Here is a 27,403-nt window from a genome sequence, read left to right as displayed (position 1 = left end):
TTAAGATCAGCAATTTGAACTTGATGTTGAAGGTGAAAGGAAACAAGTAAAAAAGTTCAATTAGGGAAAATGATACAAAGGACAAAGGTTACTAGGGTTATTATTTAGGATGCAGATATATTCTAATGCAGAGAAAAAAAATCTGATACTTACTAGTGTCATAATACCTAGTCTGTCTACTTCCCGAGCTGGACTATGTAGGATCTGCCTTGGTGTAGAACGGCCACTGCCAGGAGGAGAGGAACCAGCGAGGGTCCCACCAATAAAAGGAAGGGGAATGGAGTTCATTGAACGAAATCGTCCATTGTTATCTAGACTCCCGCTACCAACTCGACTTTCAATTTCCTCTGCTCGCTGCTCCGTATTTTCCTTTTCTTCTTGTATCAATCTAAAAAAAAGTTTAAAACTAGGTGATTTTTTTTTAAGTTGATCAGTTCACTGTAAAATAAATACATTTGCAAAAGCACTGTAAGACTCAATTACATTAAGATAAGCGATGGGGCTGGCAGAATAATAGTTTTAAGTTGTGTGGTTATTTGTATGACTCTAGAAAACTAGACCTCCACAGACAGGGAAGACAAGATAGCTGCAATTCAGACAGACAACATAACATACAAAACAAATAGGAAATAGGATGGGACTAAAGGTAGTGTGATTGATGTTTTGTTAGTATTGCAGTTCATCTGTTTTATGTTCTGTCAAATTAGTAACACTTCACAATGCAGTATAATATGTAGGCCTATCGGAAGAATTTATTTTAAGGAAGAGCTTGAAAAGAATGTTTAGGCACAGATTAAGGACAGGGATCCAAACACAGGAAGTTATGTAGAAGGAGGACGAGTTTTAATATATTGTAATATTGTAAAAATATAATTTGGACTGAGAAACTGAAAGATAGTATAAGAGGAAGGCTAGCCTTGTGGTGAAAGCACCAGACTTCCTCTGCGACCAAGGGCAAGATATCACGCCCTCTATACCTCAGTTTCCCCACCTATAAAAAGAAGTCAACTCTTCCCTATTTCATAAGAATTTTGTGAAGCTAATTTCTAAAGTGCTTCAGGAATCTCATGTGAAAATGTTATATATCCAAAGTATGTGGTAACTATTATTCAGTAAGTACACTACCATTAAAATGAAAACCGAAGGTACTATTTAAAAGCAACAGAAACAAGGAAATCCAAAGAAGTTACAGCCTTTCTACTAGCACTACTTCATCGTGCCTAGATATTTTACCTCTTGCACAGTACAGAAGATCATCCACTATAACACCAGCTGGTAGAGTATTACGATAGTTGCAGTTACTACAGATGAATTTAGGAGAGAATAGCCAGCCACTTATCACATGGCAGTTTAAATGATGATTAAGAACTTACACGCAATTGCTATTAGCAGCAACAGCTACTGCCGCCATCACCATTTATATAGTAGTTTCCATCCATATATACAGTGTCAGAAGCATTTTACAAAGTTGGACAAGCATAACCACTTTTAAATTATTTTTTTCCAAATAAAACACAGATGTTGCCTGGCTTACCCATAACCACACACAAATCAATGAGAGATCTTTAATTTCTGCTATGAAAGCAGTTTATTTTATCTTAATTGTAGTTAACCGATAAACTATACCTAATCTCTTTGTTAATTGCATCCAATTGCTCTTGAAGCATCATGGCTAAAGTCTGAGCATCAGCCTGACCACTAGGTGACAAAAGATCAACTGAACTGAAAATAGTCTCTCCATCATCATCACCATCCGAGACATCAACATCACTCTCAAATGCTTGTGCTACATTTGCCAACACACTTGCTTGTTGTGCACGTTCCCAATCCTGTTCATTAAGGGTTTGAACCTGTTTATTAAAAAAAAAAAAAAAAAGATTAGAAATCCCAATCTAATTGAAAAAACAACATAAACCCTCTACTATGTAATTACTTTCAAGAAGCTAAAAAAATATAAAAACAAAGTTAACAAGTTCTCACTTACATGCTGTAGATATCCATCGAGAAAGCAGTATTTAGAAAACAATAAAAACAAAACCAATTCTTTACTAGAATTCTGCAGTTTTCTAATGGTTCAAGTCACAGAAATCTTACACATATCCCACCCAACTCTAATACAATATTGCAAAGGTTTGCCAACAATATTAATCCAAATTCCATCATACGTTTGAGGGACAACTCAGTATATTTAGGAACTGAGCCCTGTTGAAACAAGTATTTAAAGGGATAGAGGGATTGCTTGCCAAATGATGGATAGCATGCTAGATTATTAAATTGAAATTGCAACATCTTTGTGCACACAAATTAAAATATAGATTTAGGTTGTTTCAGATGATATTTCAGTTTCAAAGTTATATTTTCTATCACACTTTCTAACAATGAATACGGTATCAAAATCCCTACTTTTTCAGTTACTAAATAACAATTAAAACATACATTAAAAGTACTTGTAATTATGTATTTTGGTGAAACAGGAAATCTAGTGTATACAAAAAAAGCAGAATCTAGCAAAAACCTACACTTTAGTATACAAAATAAAAATGTCAATCCCTTAAAGAAAAAGAAGAGTTTTTAAACTTCTGAGTACCCCACTTTTCGAAAAAACTGTGATAAACAAGAAATATTCTAAGTGCAAAAGATTTTAGTGTCATTATTTAATAAGGCTACAATATGCGAGAGGTCACATACTATGCACTTCTATCCTATTAACTTGCAATTGCCTATTAGATCAAAAGAATCTAAGCATAGCTCACTACCAAATTAAAGTAATAATGTTCCATTACCTTTGAAGGTTCATCTCGTAGCGCTGCCAAACGCCCTTTCTGGGGCCGTCTTAACACTGATGAGGTGCTATAGGGATCTGTCTGACTGTCAGCCACAGATAATGGTGTCATCGGATACCTGAAATCTGGTACACTACCCAAATGTGGTCGGCTAAAACATGAACACAGATTAAATCTTTAGATGTATGGAAAAGACTATTATTGCTCCTCCAGTTTTAATTTTTAGACTGAAAGTAGTATTGCATCTTTGGCATAGAAATATTATTCATTACTATGCTCAGTAAAAATGTTTAAAATTATAATAATAAAAAAAACTATAAAATTTAACAAAGCTGATTGTAACCTCTAGCAAAACAGTATTCTCATTAAATGCTTGTACCTATGATGAAGAGATGTGGCTCTGATCCTCATTTGGTCATTTTCAGTCCTCATTGCTTCAATATTTAGTACCAACTGATCCTGCAAAAAATAGAACAAGAAAAACAAATCAGGAAACAAAATGTACAAGAGCTCTGCCATTACATTCATTTAAAAAAAAATGTATATATCTTCCAGGCCCACAGAACTCATTTCCACTATTATGTGTTCTATACAACAGATTGCCTTCAAAACTACTCCTCAGTGAAGCAGGCCTTCAAAGACTTCTGCCATATTAACAGTGGTAACCATTAAATCACTACTAAACACCAGAGAGCAGTACTGGAAGTACTGTGGTAATTGAGATGCCTCAGTCAATTATGCTAGGTAAATACCGATTATTTTTTTTTAAATTGAAACAACTAATAAGAGATGTAACCACATGTGAATGACTGGCTAACACTGATTAGAGTAAATGAGAAAACTGAATTAGTAAGGACAGCTTGAGGATGACTGAAGCTCTATATGAAACAGGACCTTAAATCCAGCCACTCGCAACTAGGATCTCCTCATGCTCCCAGAATTTTATATGTAAGTAGTAACTGAATGATTGAGTAAGTCACTTCAACAGAAGACTGAGAAGAGTGAAATTAAGACCTAGATAGGCAATAGGCAATTCTGAGCTTGAGAACTTCTGTCCCATGCCAGATATTCAAAGCCCATCCTGCAGAACACTCTAATACAACCTGTAGCTCTTAGTTTCTTTAAATTTGCATAACTGATGTAAAGCCTGTGCAACTTGGCCAACCTTGAAACTCACTTCACAGCAAAGTATTTTAGGATACATAGTACATACTATTGCTGAATAAGCCATACAACTATTGTGATGTCAGAGCAGACATTCCCATAGCTTCTCACAACGTTAATCACCACAACTCTGGGAATGAAAGGTTGTGCCAACATTATTTAGAAGAAGTGGGATAGCCAGACAGTTAAAAGAATTTTGTGCATTCTGAGACCCCATAACCAGAAAGTGGAAGAAGGTTTAAGCATAACCCACTCCTCTCCTCCAAAACATCTCCAACACCTTTAGTGACAAGAGCTCTGTTCCTGATGATTCTGAGCTGCTTAATCCTCCCCCGACCAACAAGAGCTCAACACAGCAGCCAAGCATGACAGGTGCTTCTCCTGTCTCACTCCACAATTTTTTAAGTAGTTTTTTAAAAAGTAGTGTACAAATTTTACAATGTTGTTCAGTAGCAAGCTTTTCAAAATGTACACTGGATGCCTCTGTTATAAAATACACATTAAGATGCACTTGCAATGGAAAAGTTTTATTTGTGTTTTCACTACTCACTGCGTAAGTTATGCAAAAAATATGAGTTAGACAGGGCCTTCAGAATCCTGGTAAATTATCAATACAGCCCTCTTGTTTTCACCTAGTTTGTATTTAACTGAACTAAATTAAATAGGTAATTCTGCTGAAAAACTTAAGTCACCTGTAAAAGCCGCAACAATAATTCTTTGAACCAAAGGAGGCAACCAACCTTTTACAATGAACAGTAACAGTATTAATTGTGCCACAACAAATCATCAAGACCAAGGCAAGAAATCAAGAAAGTTTAAATATTTTTACATAACCTGCTATAACTAGAAAGTTATCTAGTATAGTTTATCATATTTCAGCTATGTCCCAACAGAACAGTTACATTTTGATTTGAAAAACTATCAGTATAATACCTTTTCATGTTGAAGATCTTCTACTTGCTTCTTTGCATTTTCAACTTCTCGAAGAAGAGAGTTCTAAAATAAAATTGCACAGTTATGTTACTGTTAAATTACTGTAGATCCTTCAATTTTTGAAGAGTGATTAAGGTAAGACAAGCTATTACAAAAGGTCCATTACATAAGGAGTAACTGCAGTATCTCTTTTAACTCATAGCTACTTAAATTTATCAACTAAAGAAAATTATTGTGCCTACCACTGTTATTTTCTGAATATAATTAAAATAGATTCAGATTTCTGGTCTGAAATCCTCTATACGATTAAATTACTAGTGTTCTGGTAACTTTTATCACTAAACAGTTACTACTAATAATTAGAGCCCTACAAATCCATGGACCATTTGTGGATTAGATACAGATATAAATTTGGTATCTGTGCAGGGCTCTACTAATAAACAGTGGTTTTATCTGTTTGCTAGTTTCCTTTTGACAAAGTTATTCTATATAGCAGACAGATATAATTTTAACTAAAAAGATGTCTCAGATAGCCAAAGCAGGATGTGGTACAGTTACTGATGTAAATACTCTTTCCTGGTCATTAGATTCCCTTAATACCCGTTGTATTTGTCTGATTTGCATAAGCATCATACAGTAATTTGTCAGCTATACAGTATTGTAAACTCCGGTACACTCATAGTTCTCATTAGCAAGAATGCAGGGATTTGCATAGTCATCATATGGCAGTTTATCAATATCTGTACTATAAATATACACATTTTATACAATAACTAGTTACTACAATCATGCTTAAACTGACTCCCATACTCAGGCTATGAAAGTTGTCTGTCAGCTACAAAGATCACCACCACCAAGGCATCTGGCTTCCTTCCAATAATGTATGTGATTGCAGGAAACAATAATAATGAAAATGGCATTGTCACTGCAAAAGGGAACTTGTTTTAGGAAGTTTATAACCTTTTGACTCATTTTCTCCTCCCCTGCCCAAACCTGTTACACATTATCTTGAAAGTTCTTGTTTTTAATTGTTTGAATCTTAATTCAGTTTTGAAACACTGGAAGCTACAATATAGGACATTCTGGGGAGAAAGGCTTAATGACCTGGATAGAGACAAATGAGATTCTATTCAACTGTTCATTTTTGTTGGTTTCCTATCAATCATACACTTATACAGAAAAGTAACAGTACCTTTCTGAGCATCAATACTAACAGTGAAGTATATCTAAAACTGTCTTTTTACTTCACGAATATCTCAAACTTAGAGAGTGTTCAGTCAGTCTTATTCCAGAAAGAGGTTTTGTACCATGGTTAGGCCAAACAGACTGCCACTGTGACAGAGTGCATAAAACATATTCACTGGTGCTGGGGGTAGGTCAGTGCTTTGAATCTTGCTTCCCCACTATGTTAAAGTCAGAGGTCAAATACTTCAGACTTAAGGAGCCTAACTTTAAGCACTTAATTCATTAGGGACAACAGGGCCACACCAGAGTTTTATTCAGTCATGCCTGATTTTCCTCAGTTCCCTTTGAGAACAAAAGCAGAGAAGAAAGCAAAAGCCCAGTTCTCTTAGAGTTGTAGCAAAGAAGCCATCTGCCTCTAGAGCCCTGGAACAGTATTGTCAGAAACTCTGCTGGGGTGCTGGTGACAGACCACTTGCTTATCACAGCAAAAACAAGTGCCTCTGAAAATTCAGATGGATCATAAAATATGCCAGCATGTTGAAGTCTTTAAAAAGAGGGACATTTAACTTTTACTGAAAAGTTTCCCCGGTGAGTACTGTATTCCAAAAGACTCGAATCTACATCTTCAATATGGGGGAATGCAAACTGAAATGATCATTGAACAAAAAGAGAAAATGCTACCACAGAAGGAACTTCCTTGTTTTCCTTTAAGGATTCTTTCATCCTACTCAAGAAATGCAGTGCCACCTCAAAGAGGAATCTCTGAAGAACTACAGATGAAAGTGAGCCAATAAGTGAAAATCCATGCAGGCTGCAAGATGTCAGAAGCTGGAAGAGGCACTAAATCAAGAAGGCAAAATACAGAACCTTGGACTGAGGTCTGAAGCGTGCAATAATTGATCACAGAAAAACTCCTTGGTCCAGTGACCTTTTTTATGGTCAAGTAGACATTCTCCTGTGAGGGAAAAGATATTTCATTTCTCTAGCTGAGAAGATTATCACCGTGATACAGAAAACACTGGACTAGATAGAAAAGGAGGAGTGGGGCAAAAGATATACAAGAAGAATGGGACTCAAGATCTGGGTTCTGTTCCTGACTCTGCAACAGACTTCTTGTATGACCCAAAGCAAACACGTTTATATGGTCAACACCAAACATCAATAGGGAAGCATAAAAATCCTTTAAAAAAAATTAAAGGAATTTCCTCCCACCCCCCAAGAATTGAGTTTAGGACATAGAACGCACTCTCTTGATAAACTGGCTTAGTTTTCTCAGAATCAGCTATTTTCAAAAAGTCATGCTGATAGTGTCTCTAAATGGAAGTTATTTATGGTAAAAGATACATTATTTAACTGCTAAAGTTACAAGAATAAATTATATATGTATTGTAAAATGTGTAACAAGCACATTGCTATACATTTCATTAGTTTTTAAGCTACTTTCATCATATTAAATTATATTCTACCTTATCTTCCAGAGCAGCCATCCTTTCCTTGAGATGAAGCTGAAGTCTTTCATTGGATTCAGACAGAAGTTTATCAACAGTATCTGATAAACGTTTGTTATGTTCTTCATTCATCTTCTCTCTTTGTCTAGCCTAAGTTATTAGGAAGCATTAAAAGTATGATTAATTCAAAGCTGTTGATGTTATCTGTCCTACGAAACATTTGAAAAGTACCATTTAGAAAGATCTCCAGGTTGTGAAAACTGTAAGGCTCACCACACCTCAACTCCTTATTTTCGCCAATGAAAGACACTTTCCTCAAAGATTCAGAATTAATCCAGATACCTTGATCATCCAAAAACCCTCAGGGATACCCAAAACCTTCGATCGCAGGCTTCCAAGTGTGAGTTTACAGTCTAGTGACTGAGTAGATTTCAAAGCCTGCAGAGCAAACTCCAAGGCCAGCTGACTCAGTATGTCTACAGAAGATTTCTTTTTTTGTGAGAAGGGAGATCTAATTAGAATAAAGTATGGTAGACAGGTACTTTTAAACATTTTATTTCAAATTTCAGCTGGAAACTCAAAGCTCACAATTAATTAAGAGCAACGACTAGCAAACATCATAAATCCCCAAACCATGCCTCAACTTCTAGCACTGCATTAGAGGTGGGACATGGAAGAAGGGAAGGCCCAGCTCAACCATCGGCTACTATGCAAGGATCATAGTTTTACTTTTCAGTTTGATTTCTATACTAAAAAATATTTTTGTAATACCCTTTGCAATTCCTGATTCTTTTCCTCCAATTGTGCTTCCATCTGTCGTAACCGTTCTTCAATGTTGCCATGTCTCTCCTCAGCCTGTCAATTTGAAAACAAACTAGAACTAGTATTTAAGTCTTTAAGAATGTACTGAAAACTGATGTGCTAGCAAGAAGCATAACATGCTTTTGTGTGCAAACTGCCATTTATGTCCATATGCAGTGCAAAACAGCTTACTACCAGAACCTAAGAACCCTCATTATGTTAAATGATGATCAATCAATTAATCCTCCCACATCAGAATTTCATGGTTCAACCACTGCTGACAACTGACTTCTCACCAAGAAAATTTACATTCATACTTCCACAACACAATAAATGTATAAATCTCATCACAGGATTTCCTCTCTACCTTCATCCCCATTTGCCTATGTTAGTAATCATGAAAAGCAGAAAGCAGCAAGCAGAAACAAGGACCGATGTACAAATTCTACCTTCCTAAACTTGGATGCAAGTTCCAATAGTTTAGCATCTTTAGCAGCAGAGTTCCCAGAAGACAAAGGGTCAGACTACAAAGCCAATAAAGGGATAGGAAAGATTTAAAAAAAAAAAAAAAAAAAATGAAAACAAGACTTTAAAGACACTTAAGAAGTCCATTTATAGCTACTAGACACGCTATTACTTCACACGATAAGCTGCTATTCTCCTTGCAGCCATTTAAGGACATATAATGTAAACTGAAATTTGACTGCACATTACTTAAAAGCTTCAGGTCAATCCTTCTTAGGGCTGGCCTATACCAAAAAATTAGGTCAACAGATACATTACTCTGGGGTGTGACAAGTTCGCACCCTTGAGCACCATCGCTATGCCCACCAAACCTTCAGTGTCGATGTATATAGGTCAACAGAAGAATTCTTCCGTTAATCTGCCTCTCTCTGGTCAGAGAAATGGATTACCTACAGCACTGGAAAAAAACCCTTCTGCTGCTGCTGTAGGAAGCGTCTACACGATGGCGCTACAGTGGCATACAGCAGTGTTGTAGCGTAGACATGGCCTTAGTTTTAAAAAAAAAAGCAAGAAATTGTCTTCTTCCCTGCCAAGACAAAGTTGCTGATTGTATTAAATGACTCCCAGCACATTCTTTCTGGACTAAAGCAGATTTATACAGTAACAAAAACAGCAAAGGGAAAGGAAACACTTTTCACAATGCAACACACAAAGCTGATACAAGAGCTGGTAAAGAAAACTCCCAATAATCGAAATACAGAAAAAGTCATTAGAATTTAAACATTTTGAACATATGCTAGACAATTAGGAGAATGAATAAATGGAACCACAGAATACAGAAAACATTTTACTGATTCTGTTTGGAAAAATCAGTGGGAAAAAAAAAAAAAAGAGAACAGAATTGCTATAGTTGGAATAACCACGGAAAAGACTCTCACAATTCAGTGAACTACTGTCCCCACCTTTGAAAGTGCTGCAACTCTCTGTGCCAGTTCAGCCTCCACCTCAGGCAAAGTCTCAGCTTTTCTCAAAGTCTGCTGCAACTTCTGCTCAGCTAGTTCCAGTCGTTCTTGCAACTGGCGGTTCTTATCTTCACTCTAGATTGAGAATGCAACAGTCACCATTTACAACTAAAATGGTAGCTACTTGTTTCTTTATCAAATACTGGAGTAGAGAAACAGACAGCTTCCTTTATTATTATGGAAAACAATTTTCCAACACTGATTTTACTTTCCAAATACAAAAAGGAGAAAAGCAGCTTTCCAAACTAACTTTTAAAATTAAGTTTGTCACAAAGAAGTGCTATTTCACTGAACTAAAAATTGAATTCCTTCATAAACACAGCCACAGCATTGAACTATCATGGAGGCATTGCTAATGGCTCCAATTTTAAGGTTATGTGGAGGTTTGCAGTTATAGTGGAGATCAAATTCCTTTCCTATTTAAGTAAAATTATATGAGCACTAAATTTAGCACTTAGTTTTCTAGTAAAGTTAAAAGCAAATGTGTTAAATATTTTAGAAGTTAAGGTTAAAAATGACTCGATGTTTCCTTCTGTTCCCTCTAGCTAACAAGTGACTGATATACAACCCTTCAAAATTTAAATTAATTTAGTTGTACACAAAAATCTCAGGCATAAACCAGTTTTCTTTTTTCAATAAAATAAAGAAATAAGAAAGTGATGAGCATTATTTGGTGCAACTGTTTCTGTCTAAGCCAAAGGAAAGAGATGGATAAAATTTATTCAAAACCAGAAATGGTTCCTATCAAAGACAAGTAAAATTACAAAGCTTAGGCACTTCACTGCTTGTTCTGTGTTCAAGTCCCTGCTCCCTACCCACTTTCTCAATCTCCAGGCAGTCCACTTTCCTTCATTCTATCCTCTCTTCCAGATAGCCCCACTCACCTAACTGCTTCCCCTCCTAGACCCCTAGCTAGAGCCATCAGCCAGCTGCTCATCCTATTGAGCTGTCTCTTTGCTAAGGTTCAGAGGAAGACCTGGTATGATAGACTGAGCAAACCTGCAGGAGGCAATGGACAGGTTAGAGCAGTGGTCCCCAAACTGTGGGGCGAGCCCCCTCTAGGGGGACAAGAAGAAACATTCGGGGGGGCATGACAGGGCCCAGGCCAGCCCCAATGGGGGGCAGGAAGGGAGCACCATCCAGCCCCGATCTGCCCCCAGCTCTGGCCCTGGCCCTGGCCTCTGGCTGCTGGCCTGGCCGCAGTCCCGCTCCCAGACTGGGGCCCCAGCCTCTGTTCTGCTCCCAGCCCCAGCCTCGGTCCCTGACCGTGGCTCCAGCCCCAGCCTCGCCTCAGCTGGGGGGTGGGGGTGGGGCCCAAGGGAAGGCATGGGCAGGGCTAAGTGGGGGCACGATGTGAAAAGTTTGGGGACCACTGGGTTAGAGGCATGCTTGCCTAGAGGCAGTAAGGATAAAAGGTTCATAGAGGCTCTACACCAGAAATAAGGGATGCAGACTAGTCATTGTGGGGAGAGAGGTAAAGGAGGAAACTGCCAAGCATTAGGATTAAATCAGTGGTGCTGAGAAGGGATGGGCAGTGGGGCTCTCCCCTTCTACCTCCAGCCCACACTCTCCTGTCCTGTTAAACTGTCAAACGTTTTATAAAAAATGGAGTTCAAAGTTATTCCAGAAAGCGATGGAGTCCAGGGGCACGAAGGAAGCCGCAGTACATGAAGAGGAGGTATAGAAACGGATCAAGCCTTGGGTGGTCCAGAGAACCAGCAGAAGCAGAGACGGAGGTGAACAACTATAGGCCATTTGGGGTGGAGGAGAGACAAAATGGGGGAAATCATAGGCAAAGTTTTAACATAATATACTCCACTAATTCCAACACAGTTATAATTCACACACATGCAAAGATATGTAGGAGGACAGCATCAGTGTGCCTCCCCAAGCTCTGTCAAGAGCATAACCTTCTCTGCGGTAAGCTTTATATGTCAAAATATTTAATTATTTGTTGCTAATGAACAAATCATGCAATTTCCACTCAAAATACTAAATTAGTTAAGTACTCTTAACTACATTTCTTTTCAACACAACCATTTAGAGAAGTTCCCTATTAGAATTACAACATCGTCCAAGTGAACATTAATTAACACTTTTCACTAACAATCATACCCAGATACACAGACTCCTCACCTCCACAACAAATTATTTTCATTTCCAACATAAAATTTGAATTCTAATTCAAAGACACACAATCTAAAATACAACCTTAACTTTGACCTCAGACTTTCATAAGTAGCCATAGCACATTAGAGTTATTTTAAAAGTATGACTGCTTGTAAGATATATTAATCTTCTTCGGATAAAAAGTAAGTGCCTTAGCATACATTGGGTACTATTGTAGTTTTAATATTACCATCCATCAGCAATATATTCAACAGAATTTTCTTAGTATTTTATTTAAATTAAAATTACTACCTGTCGGTGCATGGAGTCTTTATTAGCAATTTCATTTTCAAGTTTATCATTGAGGTCATGCACAGATGTAGCTTCACGCTGTGCAGCGAGGTAGCGTTTTTCAAGAGTTGTAATTCTCTCTTCCATGTCTTCCTTTTGGGCCATGGCCTATGTTATGAGAAACATTTGTTGGAATAAAAGAAATTACATTTGGTCACTAAAAGCTATGAATTTTTTTTTAAATAATCTAGGCTAAAATAGTATCAAATGTACTTTCTCATTCCTACAGCATAATCAGTAAGTATAAAGTGTTGAGATATTTATTTAGAAGAATTGTGCTATTAAATTACAAACTCACTTTAAAATTAAAAAAAGGACTAAGCAGAGTCAAGTAGTGAATTACAGAATGCTTAATTATTTACCTCAAAATTATTACAATATAATAGTAGTTTTCCTTATAGTGTGTTAGACTGAACTTACGTACTTAAGTTTTTTAAGTCTGGAGCCTTAAGTTCAGCCCTTAAACTCATATTCAGCATTAAATATAAAAGTGTCCTTTTTTCAAAGGTTGTGTGTACTCATAAATCCCACTAAAGTTCAGGTGTGCTGCAGAAGCTCAGTATCTTTAAAATCAGGATCTTTATTTAGGTACCTAGATATGGATTTAAGAGCCTAACTTTAGGCACTCAAGTCTGAATATTTGGGGTTAGGCTTTGACATCTTTTCCAGATTGTCCATTTTTGCATAGTGTGCAGCACTGCTTACATTTCCAGACTAAAATTTCTTTTAAAAATATTGTTGAATGTTATCTCTCAGCTTCTTTTAAGTACACTTTAAATCACCTTCAGAACAGTGGGTCTTATTATATAAAGTTCCACATATCAAAGCAACTGTGAGGATTACGTTCTGTACTTTGAAATCTTTGAAAATACAAAGTGTTTTATACTGTAGATATTAGGCATTTTAAAAACAATTTGTTATAGTTATCTTAAGGAAAAAAATAATTGACAGAAGTTAGGGTATCTAAATTTTATTCTTATTCCTAGAGTAGCCTTGCCCTTAGAGCATTACAGATCAAGCAATGTTTATCATGTTTGTGTATTCATGAACTTTCGGTAGCATATCTATTCTGAAAGAAGCATGGATAAATTCCACATCTTTTTTTCCCCTGGGGTAGCTACATATATGCAACACCAAATTTTCCTTGATCTAAGTCTAGACCATAAGTGACAGTTAATCAGGATACATTTCTTCCAGCCCAGAGGGCAGAATGTAGGACACCTATAAGATTGTCAATGCTTCTACTAATCACTAATTAGTAACCATCACTTTAGCAAACAATTAAGAGAAACATGAATTTGAGGATACACAATTGAGCAATACAACATAAAGAAAATCAGCACTCAGGAACGAGCTAAGCAGTTAGGCCCAGATTTAGGCACCAAAATCCAGGTTGTGGGTTCCCTCCATGGATTGCTAAACGGAGATGGCATTTCCATGAACCTCAGACTTAAGCATCTATCACCATGAGAGGGAAAGGGCTTAGTACACCAGTCTAGCAGCTGGCTCAGACTTTCACAGTTCATTCCTCACCTCTCGTACATCTCTTTGCAACTTTGTATTCATTTCTTCTGATTTTATTAAATCTTTTCTAGCTGTGTCAAGATCTTCTTCCAGCTCTGTTACTCTACTAGAAAGAGCAGTGAGACGTTCTTTCATTTGGCCTTGCTCGTTGGTCTGCTTGTCTATAATTTCTTGGAGTTCTATAACTTTAGCAAGGTCTTCATCATGGCTTGAAGAACCATCAGAAGATCTCTATTACATTAAAAAACAAAACCAAAAAGAACAAAACACCACCTTAAGTTTCCACACTATACAGAGCTTTAAAATATAGTATATTACTTCAATATAACAAAGCTAATTAAGGTTAGTTTGTGCAGTCTATCCAATAATAAAGTTGCAATAATTACCTTGCGCTTTAATTATACACTTAAGACTGGACAAATATTGCAACCCATACATGAAGAAAAAAAACAACATCAGTATCAACAAACAAACAATCTTACCTTCCCATTTGTGCTTGGTGTATTCTCCAGATCATGATTTATATCCAGCACCCCATCAGTTAGTGTTCTTTTCTGATTGTTTTGCTCTTTCAGAATCATTAACTAAAACCAAAAGTAAAAAAAACCAAAAAACTGTAACACATTCACTTATCACATAAGCCAGTGGTCCCCAGTGCGGTGTCCACAGGCACCATGGCGCTCACTGGGGCATCTATGTCCGCCAGCCAGTATGCAGGTGCACAAGCATCTGCTGAAATGCCACCGAAAAGCAGCGTCACCAAGAAGCATTGCCACCGAAATGCCGTTGATTTTCAGCGATGTTTAGGCAGTGACGCCTCTTGATGATGCTACTTCGGTGGCAATGCCTCTTGACGTTGCTGCTTCTCGGCAGCATTTTGGCCGATGCTTGTCTGCTGGCCATGGTCCTCGGTGGCTTGTCGTTCGGTGCCCGCCACCTGGAAAAGGTTGGGAACCACTGACATGAGCAATAGCTAACATAATGCAATGACCTCACTTTGAAGCAAATGAGCATGCTTGTAGTTATGAATTTTACTGATATAATATTTAGAAGATTATTAATGCTTTAAAGAGGAGACTGATTATATATGCATTAGTAAGATGTAGTACAGGCAGCCAAAAACCTATTCCATACCTGCTATGCTACTGCCACTGGTCTTAAACCAGAAAAAAGTCTATTGGTGAGACAGCAAAATAATCAGCTCATATGTATAGTTCCTAAACAGACTTCTATCAACAAGAACTAAGGTGAAATCAAACTCATCCAATTGGGATCTAACTAAAAACCAAAATCTGCAAGTCAAAAAAATAACTTTAAGAATCAACTAAATATACTAATATTTGGAAGAATATTGATTTGATACTATGGTATAAATTCTTCCACCCAAACATCCCCCCAAATTTTATTTTACAGGGACCTACCTCTTTATGCGTAGTACCTAGTTCTTCTTCCAATAAACTACACCTTTCAAGTGCTACTCGTAATCTTTCCCTTACCTGAAAAATAAAGTCATCAATGAAAATTTTATAGCTATCTTAGCACTGAGCAACTGTGAACACAAGACTAAATTTGTATGTGCCTAGAGGTATGGCTTCCGATTTCAGTATGCTTAATTGCTCCATCAGTGTCAATGACTTACATCATCAAATTCTGAAATTTTAACATGCATCACAGAAAGGATCTTCTGGAAAAATGACTTAGGTTTTAAGATTAACCGTTGACTGACACTTTACCTAACTAGGAGACAGAACTTCTCCATTGGGCAGGTGAACTCCATTTGCTGCCAACTTTTAAAACTAGACTAAATTCTGTGTATTTAAAGTATACCTCTCCCTTGTAAGGAACACTCAAACACCTGTAATGTTTGTACTGTCTAAGAAGTCAGTGATTTCAATTTAAAGAATTTGCAAAGTTATAAGAAATAAGCATTGTATTAGACACAAAATTTAGGAATCAAACTGCTAGTTGGGAATGGGGTTCACCTTACGCTACACCCATTTGCACAGCTGAGCTCTATGGTAGCAGGCCAAAGCACAGGTAAACTGAGCGGCTCCAGGACTCCTTTAACCAGCTTCTTCCTGTGTAACTAATCCAGGGTGGGTGGGAGCAGAGAGGACCTTTTCCCCTGTCCCTCCCTTTCTAGCCCTACTTCACCATTTTCCCCTCTTTTTTCCTTTTCTTCTATTACACACATATTGGCAGTGTAAGGGAAAGGATGTGTGGACTAGGGAAAGGACGAGTGGGGTGAAAGTATGAAAGGGAGGTGATGAAGAATGAAGAGTATGTGCAGATGAAGGGGTAGGATGAATGAATTTTCTACATTAAGAAAATTTACACAAGTGTAACACCAGTGCAAATAAGCACCCGAAAAGATTTTATTCTTCTTTAAATCTTCCCCAGATGCAGCATGACTCCTCCAGCCCCAGAGCAGCCACCATCCTATCTTCCTTGCTCTTGCACTTGAAGCAAGAGGCAGCAGCACACTCAAACTCCAACCAAGTAGAGTGAACAGCTCGGGCGTAACAACGTCACAACACGCTTTTGCTTTCCCTGTTGACTGCACTGACTGAACTGGTAACACCTCCTCACTGACTCACTCACTTAACTGCTTCTTTGATCTACCTGTCTAGGGCTGGTGTAATTGTTCACCTTTAGTACGGAGCCATTCACTACACTGCTACTAATTTATCTCATTTCACTACTTACATACTCAAGTAACTGTCCCTTGAGCATTTGATTATTTATATAATTTTGTGTTAGTGTTTAGGAACAGAGACAGTAGGAATCAGTAGATTCCTTATAATTAAACTGCACTGTCCACTATTGGCACCACTCTACACTTTTTCCACTCATCTCTAACTTTACCATTTTTCTGCATCGCATTTACCTCCTTTTTTCTCTCCCTTTCCCTACTTCATCTCCTCTTCTATTCTACCCTCTCCCTATGTTACTACCATCATCTTTTCACTTTTCTGTTCTTCCTGTCCCATTCCACCACCTCCTCACTCCTACACACACAAATCATACCTCTGCTTCCTCTTTTGCCTTCTTCTGTTTGCATCTGGTAACATGCACCACAACTCTATCTGACTCCAGCTCCTCCCACAACCTTCCCTATCATCACCATCTTTTTCTCCAGTCCAAATGGAATATCCAAACCCCATTTTAAAAAAAAAAAAATGTCATTGCCATCCACAACCATCTGATCTCCCTTTCTCCTGTCTCCCCTTAAATTCATTCAAACTCTTGCTGAAAAAAGTCTTCCTGGTTTGTTGCTTCAACCACATAACCAATTTGTTTGTATCATTCCACTGGCTTCCCTTTTCCACAGCATCAAGTACAAACTACTTGTTTTCATTTTTAATGCCCGTTGTGGCCTGAGATCAGATCGATCTCTATTTTCTCCTCATCAGTGATGCCAGCCTTGATTGCCTGTGTCAAATTTTCCAGCATACATGTTTGTTTTCTCCCATGCCATTTTTTTTCCATGGGAACAGCACCCTGCAAAATGACACATAGTCACACTACACTATTCTCCTTAAAACTCACCTATACCATGACAACTACAAAACACTTGACAATGGTTAGACAGCTGGTATGCTGTGACTGCTGCTTATTTCTCCAGCCACAGCTGTCAGCATTTTTACCCTGCGCTCCCACTATTTGTTGTAACCACCTGTTGTCCATTGTCTTCTACTTCTACTGTACGGTATCTAGGCAATGACGCCCTTTATGTGTTACTGTAATACAAGTAAATAAGTGTGAAAACCCCTAATGTAGATATGTTGCATGAGCACAAAGCAGGGCTTTTTACACTAATGCAGCTTACATTGGTATGTTACTATATTAAGTTGCACTGGTTTTGCTTTAGTACAGCACATCTACATTAGGAGGTTGTACTGACGTAACTGCATCAGTGTAGTTACACTAGTGTACATTTTCTTAAAGCAGATTTGGCAGAGTCAGAAAACCTAACTTCTGAAAACTTTTGCTCAGATAGTTATTCGTTCCACACTGGGGGGCGGAGGGAAGAGACATTAATTGAGCACATTTCATTACCTTTTCATCAAGGGCTTTGTGATGTTCAAATAGTGATTTTAGTGCTTTGAGAACTTCAACTTCACTAGACACTCCTGCTGGAGACTGAGCCTGTCTCTTAACAACAGTCATTCTAAGGGACCGCTCATGTCTGGAGACTAGACATTCCAAATGTTCTAATAGCAGCTGAAACAAAAAAGTAAATAAGGAACTAGATGTTTATAAACGTTTTGAACATCAGACTAGAATGACTTTACTTTCTAAACTATTAGGTTTGAGTTTAGAACTTTGAACCCAATGTTAAATATATTCATTTGTTTGCCTGTAACATTTCACTGATATCTTTGTATAAAGTTAACAAAATGGAAGAGGTGCAACACGGACCACTGTTCACCCTTTTACCCAGCATTTTTCCCCAGACCTAGCCTCTAGGTAAGATACCAGATTTGAGAGAGCTTCATTTTAATCTTTGCTTAGATGAAATGGACAAGGATCTGAGAAGTCTTAAGTCTGGGGACTGCTTTCTAAATCACCAGGACTGGTTGTACACAGGAAATGTATGAAGAAGTGGTTGGGGAGCAACTGCTTGAAACATGGTTGCATGAGCTGTCTGTATGGATCTCCATGACCTGCATTTCTACTCCACTACTTCAGAGTCTTACGCTAATAAAGAATCTCTTATCATAAAGGAACCCTCTGGCAGTCAGAGCCGCAGTCCTTTATCCGCTGTTGGGTGGAATAGACACAGGGTGCAGTCACAGCCCTAAAAGACACTGCTATACTGACACTTCCTTATATAAGGCACAATTGTACCAGCAGCAAAAACCCACATGGACAATACTTAAAGAAGAAATTACAAATTTTTATCTTTGAGTTTCAACTTGGTGTATAAGAACATGATACACAGTCTGAAGGGAATCTCAATATTAAGTTCAATTCTCCAATTAATTATATTTTCCTTAATGATGGTTTAATGGGGTTTATGGGCCCTTTAAATAAAAGAGGAATTGGAGGGGGATGGACTCAAGTCTCTCCCCATTCCAAGAGTCTCAACAGAACAAAGATCCTGGGGAGAAGTGGGGCAGGTATGGGGAGAGAGGAAATGGTCTCAGAGGAAGACAGTCTTAGAGAGACTGTTTAAAGGCCTGAAGCCAAGACTTTTCTAGTGTAGATTTTTGTAGCTCCCTGTCTCCTAATCACTCAACCAATCATCCAACCAAACAAGACAAAACCCAGGTAGGTAGGGGACAACACAGAAAGCTCCCTGTTCTCACTGTGAGAGGAGATGTTATTATCCGGGAAGGACTATTTGCTTGCTGATCTTTCCTCCCAACCCAGGAGGGCAAGTATTGAGTTGGTGAGACCTAGAAGGCTAAAAGACAGCACCCCAGCAGAGACACCTGTTTTGCATTTGAGGTAATTTCATTTTAAAACAAAGAATACTGCAGCCACTCCGAGTGGAGCTAGACAGAAAAATTTAAAGGGCCTGCCAAGAAAAAAGGACAGACCAGCTCTGGATGGTAAGCTAACCACAGACGGCAATAATCAGTAGAGATCAGACAAGTAACTAACCCTTGTATTATTTCTTTCTGCTTTCAGTTCAGCAATTTCTTCTTCCCTTTCAAGGAGCTGTTCCCTGCATACATTAAGCTCTTTAGTAAGTGCTGCAAACTCCTGGAATAAAGCAAACAACAATACATCAGTATCGTAAAAAGTGTGCAGCCAAATTACATAAATTATTACCACAATAAGTAGTTCAGTAAAGTTGTAATCAATTATTTTTATTCAACTCATCTAAGCAAAAAGTTTATCCAGGAAGAGGAGGTGGTGCTAGAAGAGGGGTGATGTTTTCCAGGAAACGAGACTCAATTACTAAGTCAGGAGACACAGATTCTCCTCAGTATGCGAATAATCTTGTGTGGTCTGAGTCAAGTCACTTCAATTACACTGCTCTACAGCCAAAATGCTTCTGAAATAAATGTAGTCCAACTTTACTAATTCTGGGTCACTGAGAATGAAAACGATGCTTAAAATTGTTGATTGGCTCTAGTTTTCAAGATATGCTATTGGGTCAGTATATACGACCCTTGACTTGGGAATGGCAGAGGATAAGTGAGTTATAAAGGGAAGGGATCTCAATTTAAACCAGAAATGAATAAAATACATCTTTGACTGGATCTATGAATAAATCTATGACTGGGTTTGGACAGTACTTGCTTTTTAGGCAAAATAATGAATGATTCAATCTGAAACTGGTATTGTGTCATACAGGATATGAATTGCATTATGTTATTCCTAGAAGTCACGGATGACGCAATCATAACGAAGCTTACATCACTCTGCTGAACAAATTGCCCTATATCAGCTCTAGAAATCTTAGTGTCATGCTCTCTTATTTGTCAGTGTTTGATTTTGCAAAGGGACACATTTCTGTTTAGCCAAAGTGAGCAGAGATGCCTCGTACTTGTGTGAACAGTGCAGATAACTTCTGCTCTGTTTGATGACTTTTGCATCACAAAAGCGCAGTATAACCACTATGGTTATGAAAGCCTATCACCTTTCTTTTGGCTGCAAAATTGGAGATCAGGACAAGAGGTGGGCCCCACACATATGCTGCAACACTTGTGCAACAAATCTTAGCCAGTGGTTGAACAGGAAAAGGAAATCTATGCCTTTTGCAGTGCCAATGATTTGGAAAGAGCCAACAGATCATACCAGCAATTGTTACTTCTGCATGATGCTTCCAGTTGGGAAAGGTGTGTCAAAGAAGAAAAAGTGGACTGTGCATTATCCAAAGATTCCACCAGCAATACGCCCAGTACCCCAGGGAGAAGGACTGCCGGTTCCTGATGCACCAGAATCATTCTCACTTGAGTCAGACGAGGAAGAGGATGAAACTTCTGGTCCTGAACCAACAATGTCACAGGACCCACATTTTCTCCCATCCTCCTCCTCTGAACCACACCTCATAACACAAGGTGAACTGAATGACCTTTTCAGGGATTTGGAACTACCCAAGAGTAAGGCAGAGCTGTTGGGCTCCAGACTACAGCAGTGGAATCTCCTGGCAGGCTATCAGGGCAAATGGAGCCCATCAATGCTTGCAGACTATTGCTGAACAGTGACAAGAGATGCTCCATTTAATGAATACAAGAGACAAGCCAAGAAGTGCCGAGTAGACACTGAATAGGACTAAACTATGTACATAATAGTTTTTTGCCTTTTGTTTCATAATAAATTTTATTTATATAACCCTTTTGCTGATTTTTAAAGTGTTACATAAGCATGACAGGTGAAATATTATGTAAAGCAACCATAAACACATGAAAAGACCTAGGTTTACAATTTATGATTAAAACTCTACTATCTACACCATCTTCATAGACATAAAATGTAAAAACTTAAAATATCTTAGAAACAGTAGCCAGTTGTTTTAATTGTCATGTTTGAATTCAGCACATCAAAATACATAATAAATATCACCATTTTATCTCTGAAACAGATGACTTCTCAAAAACTGTAGACCAGTGTTATCTATGTTTTTATCTCCTCTTTTCGTAAAAACTTTTCAAGCCTAGCAAAATGTACTGTTTACTGAGGACTACACATGCAAGTGTAGACAAGGCCATAGTATAAGCTGGAGTGCATTAAATGAGCCCTCGGTGCCCCAGCTCCTGAGGTGTTCACACTGGCAAGGCACTTAGAGCGCCCGGATTCTGTGGCTGGAGCGCCCCTGGTAATCCACCTCCACGAGAGCATAGTGCTTGCTCCGCCCTGGCTGGAGTGCTGTAGAGCCCTGGTCTATTAATGCGCTCTGACAGGCCTTCAGGAAGTGTCCCACAATGCCTATTCTAGTCACTCTGGTCATCACTTTGAACTCTACTGGCCTGCCCTCAGCTGACCAACAGTCAGACCCACTCTTTAAATTCTCTAGGAATTTTGAAAGTCCCCTTCCTGTTTGCTCAGCAAAGCGTGGAGTGCTCGCTGCATCTTTCCAGGTGACCAGGCCTCCACGCGCCAGGCGTTCTCCAGTATGGAGCATGGCGAGGTGCTGGACCTCATCAGTGTTTGTGGGGAGGAAGCTGTCCAGTCCCAGCTGCGCTCCAGCTGTAGGAATTATGATACCCACGGGCAGATATCAAGGGCCATGGTAGAAAGTGGCCATGACCAGGACACAGTGCAGTGCAAGGTTAAAGCAAAGGAGCTGTGGAACGCCTACCACAGAGCGTGGGAGGCAAACCACCACTCCAGTGCTATCCCCTCGACCTGCCAGTTCTACAAAGAACTGGACAAGATTCTTGGGGGTGATCCCACCTCCAATCCAAAGAGCAGCATGGACACTTCAGAGGCTGTGGCAGCCCAGAGCCAGAGGATGGCCCAGCATCCCTAGATGCATGCAGCCAGAAGCTGTTTTCAAGCCAGGAGGAAGGTAGTTAGCCACAGTGAACGGTGCCTGGGGAAGAACAAACAGCAGATGAGGTGCCCAGTAAGCAGCATTTATTTTGAGAAGGGAGTTGTTGGGTGCAGGCTGTTGGGGCAAGAAGGGTTGCAGAAAAAAAGGTTAGCGCTGCATGAATGCATAGATGCGGAGTAGGGCGTTGATGTACTCTCTCACTTCCATGGTAATCGGTCTCAGTGATCTTATCGAAGGTCTCATGCAGAAGCTGGGCAATCCACTTGCACAGGTTCCTTGGCAGAGCTATTGTGCTCCTTGTCCCAGTAAGGCTAACATATCTGCGCCACTGTGCTGTGAAGGGCGGGGGAACCATTGTTGCACACAGGCAAGCCACATAAGGGCCAAGGCGGAAGATGCATTGTTGCATAAGACCCTCCCCTTGCTTCCCAGGTCACCCTCAGCAGCAAGATATCTTCCAGGACGAACCCATCCTGTGGAAAATGTCGGGGGAGTGTTAAGTATACGGGGTCCCCTGCAGCCAAAGATGGTCAAAAGCACACTCCACAGTCATTCTGTATCGACTCTGCCTGTTGTTAAACTGCTCCTTGCTGCTGTCAAGGCTCCCCGTGTATGGTTTCATAAGCCATGCCATTAAAGGTCTCAAAGGGTCACAATGGGCATTTCAACTTACCCGACGGTGATCTTCTGGTCTGGGAAGAAAGTCCCAGCTTCCAGCTTCTTGAACAGGCCAGTGTCCTAAAAGATGCATGCGACATGCACCTTTCCAGCCCAGCCTGCGTTAATGTCCATGAAATGCCCACGGTGATCCACAAGTGCCTGGAGAACCAAAGAGAAATACCCCTTCCAATTTATGTACTCAGAAGCTAGGTGTCAGAATTGGATTATACGTGCCATCTATCGCCCCTCTGCAGTTCGGGAAACCCATTTGTGCAAAGCCATCCATTATGTCACGCACGTTCCCCAGAGTCATGGTTCTTCTGAGCAGGATGCAATTAATGGCCCTGCACACTTGTATCAACACAATTCCAACGGTAGACTAGCCCACTCTGAACTGGTTAGCGACCGATCAGTAGCTGTCTGGAGTAGCCAGCTTCCAGATTGTAATCACCACGCACTTCTCCACTGGCAGGGCAGCTTTCAATCTTGTGGTCTTGCGCTGCAGGGTTGGCGCAAGCTCAGCACAGAGTCCCATAAAAGTGAATTTCCTCATCCGAAAGTTCTGCAGCCACTACTCATCATCCCAGACTTGCATGGCAATGTGATCCCACCACTCAGTGCTTGTTTCCCGAGCCCAAAAGTGGCGTTCCACGGTGCAACAAGCAATCTCATGTTGTATGTTTTACGAGTGTCAACATCATTGCTGGACTCCTCACAGTCACTTTGTGGCTTAAGGAGTAACTCGACTGCAATTTGTGACGTGCTGGCAAGACCCATCAGCATATTCCTCAGCAGTTCAGGATCCATTCCCGCAGCCCGAAAGGGAAGACAGAGCACGCAGTACAAAAACTATTGAAAGATAGCACCAAATGTGGATAGATGCACAGGGATTGCTGGGATGTGAAGCGATGCATCACGGGGCATTGAGACAGAACCCAGGATGCCCCGGGCCCCCCTCCCCATTCCCACAGGCCTCAACACCAGTCCAGAATGGGAAGAGGTACTCTGTAGGATAGCTGCCCATAATGCACCCCTCTGAAGCTGCTGCAAGTGCCGCAAATATGGCCATGCTACTGTGCTCGCGGCTGACAGTGTGAACACACATCAGCACTTTCCTTGCTGCTGTCTCTGAGGGCTGGTTTAACTCCCAGCACGCTACATCTGCAAGTTTAGCCAAGCCCCATGTCTAAAGCTTTAAGACAAAGCTGTTTGGAGTTAAGCTAGACGTGCCTGAAAACAAATTTCTTTGAAAGGACGTCTCAACTGTACCTAAAGCATCACTACTGCAATGTTAACATGTGCGACTAAAACAGACAGACTCAAAGCTGATGTACAAAAGTTTCAGAGCCCAAGGCTTTGTCTACACAACACAGCTTTTAACGACACATCGGGTAGTGTAAACGCTGTTTGTCGGCACTTTTGCTGACAAAATACTTCCATCGCCTACGAGCAGTGTTCGCGTTGTGGACAGGAGAGTGCTTCTGTCATCAATGAGCCGTTTACACTGCCACTTGCCGCAGCAAAACTTTTGTCTTGGGGGTGGAGGAGGCTTTTTTAAGCATCTGTAAATGACGAAAAGTTGTTGTTGTTCAATTGGCAGTGTATTCAAAGCTTCATTCTGTAAACTGTATCCAAAAGATAGATCGGATTGGAAAGAAAATACAAAAAGTAACTTCTGTAACCTAACCCTGTGACATATGCTCTTGAGACTCCTGACATATTAGACTGTCGAAAGTCACTACAAAAACAGTGGTACCATTGCCATTAATGACATACAATACACTATCATCTCTCCTACCTCTTTAAAAAAAAACAACACATCTATTCATTGGAACAATTCAGATTACTACTGAGAGTGTAGTTCAAATGGATTTTAAGTCAAATCATAAAAGGTTGCTCAGATTGAGGAAAAAGGGAGTCCTCCTTTAACAAAAGAGGAAAAGCAAAACATCTTTACTCTTGTTGCATGACAATTAAATTCTTTTTGCCATTTTCAAGCAGGATGATGATAAAACTTCATTAGGTCAGTTTACATTTAATGAAAACCTGATACTGAATACACATAATCAAAACCACAAAGATGTACTTCAAGTGTTGTTCATTCTAAGTATGAATGCCTACATAAATTAAAACCTTCTAATGCTGCCAATATGAAGACCTTACTAAAGCAAAACGTGTCCTTACAAGTTCTTCATTAATAAAACATCACCAATGTCAAAGAGAAAGCACAAAACCATTCCCTAATTCCATTACTAAAATGACAACATGGGAAGAAAAAGGCAGCTCTCAAATAGCTAAATTACAACTATTAGAGTTGGCTGGAAACTGGAATTCTCATTTCACAGGAAATTCTAAGTTTCCAAAAAAAAAAAAAAAAAAAAAATTCTGGAACAGAATGATAAATGAAATTTTGAAGTTTCCTGAAGAACAGGAATTCCAAAAATTTTGTTTAGAAAGTCAACCACATTTTCTATCAATCTTTCCCAGAGCCAGGAAGCTTGGGGAGCCTGGGCTCCCAGGACTTCTGGGGAGGGGAAGAGACAGGAGGTGCTGACAGACAGCTGGTGTTACATCCTAGGCCAGCTGCCCTGCAACCGTGACAGGGAGCCACACCACACCTCAATAATGAGGTGAGTATACCCCCTCCAGCACTCTGCCAAACTGTACCCCCTTTTTCAACTCCCTCCATGCTCTCCAGCAGTGTCCTCTTTTTGGGAACCTGAAAGATGGTAACCCTAATGCAAACTGCCATCTAGGAAGATTTGTTCTGCTCCACAGAGGAGTCCTTTTGTATCTTTTTTTGCTCCTATCATGCAAGGAGAGCAGTGTGAAAGCTGCTCCAGGTTCCTACAGCTCAGAGTCCAGATTTGCTGCTTCTAGCTTTGGGGAGCGACTCCACTAAGACACCCTGTCATAACTTTCCTACTCAGATCTGAACCTTAGAGTTCAGAACATGAGAAGCTAGCATGAAACCTCCAAACTTAATTACCAGCTTGGATCTGATATCGCTGCCACCAGCCAGAAAATTCCAGTGTCTGGCTCACTCTGGTCTCCCCAAATCCTTCCCTGGGGGACCCCAAGACTCAGATGCCCTGAGTCTCACCACCAAGGGAAATAACCCACTTCCCTTCCCCCTCTTTACCTCCTCCCAGATTTCCCCGCCCTGGGTACTCTAGGATATTCCCTGCTTCAAGTCCTTGAAACACAAGTACCGAGAGATCAAATTTCTCTCTCTCTCCCCTTACCCAGAGGGTATGCAAAGTCAGGCTTAGTAAATCTAACACAAAGATTTTCCTCCTCCCTTTGTTTCTTAGCCTCGATCAGTAAAAAAACACTCAAACAGGTCTTAAAAAGAAAGCTTTATATAAAAAGAAAGAAAAAGACATAAAAATGGTCTCTGTATCAAGGTGACAATATACAGGGTCAATTGCTTAAAAGAAAAAATGAATAAACAGCCTTATCCAAAAAGAATACAATTTAAAACATTCCAGCAACTACAAACATGTAAATACAAAAAAACAATATAAACCTATTGTCTTACTATCCTTGTACTTACAACTTGGAAACAGAAGATTAGAAAGCCTGGAGATAGAGAGATCACTCTCAGGGCCGAGAGGGTCACCGAACCAAGACAAAGAACAAAGAACTCACACCCAAACTTCCCTCCACTCAGTTTTGAAAGTATTTTGTCTCCTGATTGGTCCTCTGGTCAGGCGTTTCAGGTCAGTGTTTGTTAATCCTTTTATAGGTGAAAGAGACATTAACCCTTAGCTATTTGTTTATGACACACCCTGCCATGTCTAGCACTGCTGAGAAATGCAGGTAGCCCAATCACAGAACATACTGTAACTCCCATCTTTGTCGAATACAGTATGGCGGGGGAGGAGGGGATGTACCGAGCATCTCGGCAGCAGACAGGCCATTAAATCCTGTTGTTGAGAAAGAACTAGAAATTAAGCTACAGAAGGCAAATGTATGGCCAAAGTTGTTTGCTTGTTTTGTATGGCCAAAGTTGGCTGGTTGTTTTGTTATGTAGCCACAAGTTAGCCAAACCTCCTTATAGTCAGAGGCAGAATGAAAAACTGACAGGCTATTCAGTGTAGCTAGCCACACCCTCTGTTATCAGTGACTGACAAGTCTGGTTCTGCCTGTATAGCTACATGCAAACTGAGTATATTGGTTTACTGATTTTTGCACCTTGCACATTAAAGAAAATACTAGGATTATGGTCTGAATAAACGTGAGTAATGCAACAAACATACCTATCTCCACTACTAAACTCTAAAACACATGACAAAGTGGTAAACAATAAAAAATGCAGTTTATGCCAGATTTGCATAAATAGCTGTTCAGGCTATCATTTTACTGTAAACAGCATCTCTACATAGCATTATCCATCAGAATTTTCCAATGCCAGTATAAAACAACACTCCCTCCATATGATGTTGTTGCTCATTTTATGAGAGAGAAGAAATTAGTATTTCCACTATTGCTGATGGGAGAACT

General features: G+C 39.6%; 1 protein-coding gene across 5 annotated transcripts in view; it reads right to left on the bottom strand.

The window, feature by feature from the left end:
• The window catches only part of PPFIA1 (PTPRF interacting protein alpha 1), an 89,932-nt gene that overhangs the window by 43,068 nt on the left and 19,461 nt on the right, over positions 1-27,403 (bottom strand). For 4 of the 5 annotated variants that reach the window (XM_050955236.1, XM_050955231.1, XM_050955233.1 and 1 more), the window contains exons 3-16: positions 19,396-19,497; positions 17,845-18,009; positions 15,207-15,281; positions 14,268-14,369; positions 13,795-14,016; positions 12,223-12,369; positions 9,742-9,876; positions 8,285-8,368; positions 7,532-7,663; positions 4,881-4,943; positions 3,163-3,242; positions 2,784-2,934; positions 1,627-1,850; positions 154-388 (exon numbers count right to left, since the gene is read on the bottom strand). In XM_050955236.1, the coding sequence (XP_050811193.1) occupies positions 154-388; positions 1,627-1,850; positions 2,784-2,934; positions 3,163-3,242; positions 4,881-4,943; positions 7,532-7,663; positions 8,285-8,368; positions 9,742-9,876; positions 12,223-12,369; positions 13,795-14,016; positions 14,268-14,369; positions 15,207-15,281; positions 17,845-18,009; positions 19,396-19,497 (1,917 nt within the window). The remainder of the gene's footprint in view (positions 1-153; positions 389-1,626; positions 1,851-2,783; positions 2,935-3,162; positions 3,243-4,880; positions 4,944-7,531; positions 7,664-8,284; positions 8,369-9,741; positions 9,877-12,222; positions 12,370-13,794; positions 14,017-14,267; positions 14,370-15,206; positions 15,282-17,844; positions 18,010-19,395; positions 19,498-27,403) is intronic. The other variant, XM_050955234.1, reaches the window with a different exon arrangement.

The sequence above is a fragment of the Gopherus flavomarginatus genome, chromosome 5 (assembly GCF_025201925.1).
Source record: "Gopherus flavomarginatus isolate rGopFla2 chromosome 5, rGopFla2.mat.asm, whole genome shotgun sequence".
NCBI lineage: Eukaryota > Metazoa > Chordata > Testudines > Testudinidae > Gopherus > Gopherus flavomarginatus.
Note: the sequence above shows the minus strand (reverse complement) of the source record. Positions and strands in the feature narration are given on the sequence as shown.